The sequence below is a fragment of the Rhinatrema bivittatum genome, chromosome 3, assembly GCF_901001135.1.
Source record: "Rhinatrema bivittatum chromosome 3, aRhiBiv1.1, whole genome shotgun sequence".
NCBI lineage: Eukaryota > Metazoa > Chordata > Amphibia > Gymnophiona > Rhinatrematidae > Rhinatrema > Rhinatrema bivittatum.
The window spans coordinates 342,889,413-342,895,046 of NC_042617.1; the positions used below are offsets into that span (position 1 = coordinate 342,889,413).

General features: G+C 51.7%; 1 protein-coding gene across 1 annotated transcript; it reads right to left on the minus strand.

Moving 5' to 3' along the window:
• Positions 1–1,940: 1,940 nt before the first annotated feature.
• Positions 1,941–3,322, minus strand: POU3F2 (POU class 3 homeobox 2). The gene has a single exon (XM_029596850.1). The coding sequence runs from the start codon at positions 3,249–3,251 to the stop codon at positions 1,941–1,943; it is 1,311 nt and encodes a 436-aa protein (XP_029452710.1). The 5' UTR covers positions 3,252–3,322.
• Between the last annotated feature and the right edge of the window lie 2,312 nt (positions 3,323–5,634).

The window sequence follows — 5,634 nt, forward strand, 5'->3', positions numbered from 1 at the left end:
AACAGAGGATAGAAGCAAGTGAAAGTGTTTGTGATAAAGCTTGAAAAGTAAAAGGAAAAAAAATAATAACAATTAAAACAAACACTCACAGGAACTTTTAAAGGCGATGAAATAGACTGTAGAATTCGTAAATGCTAAAGGCTCTTTCCTTTGTTCTTTTACTATAGTTAAATAATATCCCATTGTTTTGCTAACTGTTAGTTGTAGATCTGAATTGTTTTTAAATTTGAATTGCTTTCTTTTTCTGCATTGTTCTTTGGGTTAACTGGAAGCTTTTTTTTTTTTTTTTCGTGTTTACGAATTTCTAACGATCACTTTTTCCCCCACCAAGAGTTTTAATACTGTTTTAAGTTTTCTCTCCGGGCTCCACTAAGCGCCCTTTGTTTTGGGGAAAAATTAACCGTTTTCCGTCAAGATAATGACAAGAAATGCACTTAAATTATTAACAAAGGGGAGAAAGGGAGCGATGGAAAAGACTGTTTTTGTTTCACTCCCTCAGTAAAAGAGAACAGACTGCCAAGCTGAAGGGGTCTTTCTAGCCTCAGGTTAGAGCTGAGAAAGGCAGTGTGATGCTGTGCATTAACAAACTGACTGCAAAATAATAATAATAATAATGCAAATATGCTCTTTTCTAAGGAAAAAATATTTTGCACACTTCAGAACTGAAAAAATAGCCTCTCTTGTTTATATATTTAGGTGGATATGTCATCTTGGAATATTAAAAGGCTGAACTCCCTGTGCAATGCAGTTCAGAGTAAGGGTAGAAAAAGGACTCAAACAGGGCATCTGAAGTTTAAATATTGTTCACGTTCCCTTCCATGTATCAGTATTCCTTCAATTTTGCAAATGTATTTAACCTGCACACTATTTCCTCTCAGCTTTTCCACTATCGGCCTCTCTGCTAAAATGAAGCAATCATTCAATATTGATTTTTCTTCTCTTTTTTCTCCACCCCAGAAACACTGCTTGAAAATGAAGTTTACTTTCAGATAAAGGAAGCTGTGGAGTTTACTTTACAACCTCAAATCTGCCTTTAAAGGCAAATTAATTTTAATTACTTATTTATTTATTTATTTATTTATTTATTTATTTTTAGAAAAGTAGCATTTCTTGAACGTGGAAATGATTTATTTCGTTTTGAATGTGATTTTTTTTGTTATGATTTGTTGTGGGGGAGGAGGGAAATAAGCATTACACGTATTTAAGAACACTTCTTTTTTTTTTATAACAAAATTTCACATATACATTAAGAAAGCAAAAGAGACCACGTTTACACTGGCCAATGACTGGCTAACTCTCCCTGTGTAAAATCGCAAGTCAACAAAAAAAATGAATAAGGAAAAAAAACTTATCTTCATCAATTTGTTCGTGTAAACTTCAATTTTCTTGCAGTGCAAATTCGTACGGATAAATATTGTTTGTTTTTTTTTACATCGAAGTTTTTTATGTTCCTTTTCTGAACGCCGATCCACCTTAAAAAAGAACCACAGCAGCCTGCGCCAATACTGAGCATCCTTCCAGGATCGAAAGCTACCGTTGTGCTAACCAATTTTTTTTTAAATCACAGATTTTGTTAATGAAAGAATTTCTCTCTCTTTCTCTTCCCCCCCCCCCTCTTTTTTTAAATTGCAAGGTATTTCATCTCAGTGCCTGCCCCACCTTTATATTCTTTCGTATACTCTCTCCACGGCCTGGGTAAATCTCTCCTGCAAAAGGGGGTCAAAATGAAAAAAAAAAAAAAAAAAAAGAAAACAAAAACAAAAAAACACATCATTACACCTGCTACCTTCTAGATAGTCCCGTGCATGAGTGGTTGCGGCTGGATTTTTTTTTTTTTTTTTTTTCGTTTCGTAAAGGAGAAAAAAACAAATCAGAGAAACGAAAAACAACAATCAGAAGACAATCAAGAGTTGGTGAGGAGGTGGGAGGGGGGCGCCGTTTCAGGGCACCGCAGTCTGCACGCCTAGGTGCGGCGGCGGCGGCGTGTCCCGGCCGCCGCCGCCGCCGTACACGTCCTCGGCGCCCGCCAGCGTGCCCCCCGGCGGCGTCATGCGCTTCTCCTTCTGCCGCCGGTTGCAAAACCAGACGCGCACCACCTCCTTCTCCAGCTGCAGGCTGTCGGCCAGCGACGAGATCTCCTGCGCCGCCGGCTTGGGGCACTTGAGGAAGTGGCTCTCCAGGGCGCCCTTGACGCTCACCTCGATGGAGGTGCGCTTCTTGCGCTTGCGGCCCTGCGCCGCGATCTTGTCTATGCTGGTGGGGCTGCCCGACGACGAGTCGGCCTCCTCCAGCCACTTGTTCAGCAGCGGCTTCAGCTTGCACATGTTCTTGAAGCTGAGCTGCAGGGCCTCGAAGCGGCAGATGGTGGTCTGCGAGAAGACGTTGCCGTACAGGGTGCCCAGCGCTAGCCCCACGTCGGCCTGCGTGAAGCCCAGCTTGATGCGCCGCTGCTTGAACTGCTTGGCGAACTGCTCCAGGTCGTCCGAGGTCGGCGTGTCCTCGTCCGAGTGCTCCTGCTGCTGCTGCTGCTGCGGCTGCTGCTGCTGCGGGTGGAGGTGCGCGTGCGGGAGGTGCGGGTGCGGCGCGTGCTCGTCGTGGTGCGGCTCGCGGGCCAGGCCGTGGGGCGGGTGGTGCGGGTGCTGCTGCTGCTGCTGCTGGTGCGGGGGAGGCGGCGGGTGGTGGTGCGCTTGCATGCCCGGCGGCTGCCCGCTGCCCGGGCTGATCATGCCGTTGACGGTGAAGGCGGGCTGCGAGTAGAGCAGCCCCTGCCCGTTGGACGCTGTCAGGCCGGCGGGGAGGTGAGCCGAGCCCCCTCCTCCTCCTCCGCCGCCTCCCCCTCCGCCTCCTCCCCCGCCGCCGCTGCTCCTCCATGCCCCGGCGCTGTGGTGGTTGGCGTGCGCCGCGTGCAGCAGGTGCGGCGCCCTGGCCGGGTGCGGCGACTGCAGCCCGCCCCCGTGCAGCTCGTCCCGGCCCGGCTGCACCGAGGGCTTGATGTCCTGCTGCTGCTGCTGCTGGCCCAGGGGGCTGGCGGCCCAGGGGCCGGCGTCGCCGTGCGAGAGGGCGCTGATCCACTGGTGCGCGTGGCTCAGCGGGTGCCCGTTGCTGGGCAGCGAGTAGTCGCCCTGCACCAGCGTCTGCGCGTCCCGGTAGCCGCCGCCGCCGCCGGCCGGCTGCATGCCGCCGGGCTCCGAGTGCACGATGGAGGCGCCGGAGGTGAGCAGGCTGTAGTGGTTAGACGCTGTGGTCGCCATCACGCTCGGAGCCGGACTGAGCGCGCCGCGCCGAGGCGCCGGGCATTTGACAGCTACTTTCTCGCCTCGGGCTCCCCTCTCCCTGCAGAGAGAGAGAGAGGGAGAGAGGGAGAGTGAGGGAAGGAGCGAGGGGGCGTGGCCGCGCCCCCTCGCTCACGCCCCCACCCCCCTCCTCCTCCAACCCGCCCTCCTTTCCCGCCGGGAGCCGCCCATTGGCTCCTTTCCCCTTTGATTTACGTGGATACCCCTAGCGACCGGACCCCGCCCCCTGAGCCCCCATTGGCTGATCGGCGCGCACCCCCTTTTCTCGCCTTTCTCCTCCCGCTCGTCCTCGTAAGCCTTTTTTTTTTTTTGTTGTTGTTGTTTTTCCGCCTCCCCTCGCGCTCTCACCCCCTACCATTGTTTAGCAGCTGGCGGCGGCAGCCCCCTTCGGCCGCATGGAGTCGGGGAAGGAGGAGGAGGAGGAGGAGGAGGGGAAAATGGCAATGTCTAACCCTTCTCTCCCCCCCCCCCCCAAGCCTTCACTGCCCTCCTGCTGCACCCGCCCGGTCTGGGGAAGCGCCGGGGCAGCGGACCTGGCACGCACGATCCTCACGGCCGAGGAAAGAGAGCCTGCAAGGTGCTTCGGGGAGGCTGTAATCTGGGTGGCTGCTTCCTTGTCCCTCCGAGAAGGAAAAGAAACGAGCATGAGGGTAGCGTCATTCACTCCTGACATGCAAAACGTAGATACCAGTGCAATGTGCCGAGTTAAAAAATATATATATGAGAGATTTAAAAGCAAAGGGGAATCGAGGAGATCTTTTCCTGATTTGTTCCTTGCATCCACCACTTTCCTTGAAAGTTGAAATACCGCTGCGCTGCCTTCTTTTAATCACGCGTCGATTCAGAAGGATTCCAAAGATTTTAATAACAAATTTGTTCCCGATGCTTAATGTATTTATTTTTTCTCGTAATTAAACAGCAGCGTGACAATTGGTGAAGGCAAATGGTGTCACTGCAATTAATCCGGAAAAGAGCGTAATTAGCTTGACTTTGAAACCTGGAATCAGACTGCCGCTTTCATTGCACTGGAAGACTGCAGCTCGAACCTGCCGCTGAAGAGGGGTTCCTAGCGCTCAAACCATCACTAGCGGGAGCCCGGCAGATTCACATGAAAGTAGATAATACACTTATTTGCATTTTGGGGGGGGGGGGGGTTTGTAATGAAGGAGGTGGAAAGAGAAGTCGTGCACAAGAGGGACATCTGTGCATTCATGTATCCATCCATTTCATAGTCACACTGTGGACTCCTCAGAAGAGCACCCTCGCAGCTCCCCAGACAGGATGGTATAGTCCCAGCTGACCTGATGCCAGCCCCCCCCCCCCCCCGAACAGAACTCCCCATTTCATGCTATTCAAATCGTGCAAAACAGTTTGAGCATTTTTTAGGGGCAGGGGGCGTGAAAGGAGAGAGGACGGGGGGGGGGGGGGGGAAGAAACATTCCCCTGGTTCTTGGGTCGACTTCTCTTCCCAAGCCAATCCTTTTAGGTCTGCTGGCCTGGACGATCTGCTAAAGCCGATGCCCCAAGCTCTCCCTTGCAGCTTTCCCGGGATCTACGGGCGGGAAGCAGCAGCGGTGCCCTGCAGCTCCCGTTCCCAGCCCTCCAGCTGTTGCATTGTCCCGCTGGCCGCGGGCAGGTCCGTAAAAGGACAGGGGAAGATTTCCTCCGGTGCGGTCAAAAGTGAACTCCACCTGCCTATGATGCGAGCATGACCCAGAGAGAGAGGGGGTGGGGTGAAAGAGGTAAAGAAAAGCGAGAGGGATGGGCAACAGAGCGGAGAAGGAAGAAAGTAGAACGATGGGAAGTTAGGGGGGTGAGATGGACGAGGAAGGGAGCGAGCAGGAGCAGATGATCGGCAAAGCTAGCGGAATGAGAGGAAGTGGCGGAGAGAGAAGAGGACAAGCTAAGCAGAGAGGAGTGCAAAACCAGGGATGGAGTAAAGGAGGAGGAAATGACAGAGGAGGAGGAGGGAGGGTGGATCGATGGAGAAGGAAGAGTGAGAGGGAAGGCGAGAGAAGGAGAAGTTACTAGAAAGCTACCGCAGACTTCCTCTAAGCTCCTGAAACGAGGGAGGGGATCCCTCATTCTTGCTCATTACTTCGCGGATCCTGATCACCCAAGCACAGATCATTCTAGCTCTTTCTTGTACGGTTAACCCACAACGCTTTGAATTAACCATTAAACCCCACACTGAAACTAGAAAAAGCGCTTTTTTCACCAATTCCTTTCACAGGAGAAAAGATACTGTCATAGGGAACTAAATCTCCATAGCAAAACACCCCCCCCCCCCCCCCAAAGTTCAAATACCTACAGTTTCTGATCGGTATTTTAAGTGATGACT

Bases quoted from the DNA above. Each gene is read 5' to 3' on its own strand.
- POU3F2 (XM_029596850.1), bottom strand. From the start codon at position 3,251: ATGGCGACCACAGCGTCTAACCACTACAGCCTGCTCACCTCCGGCGCC.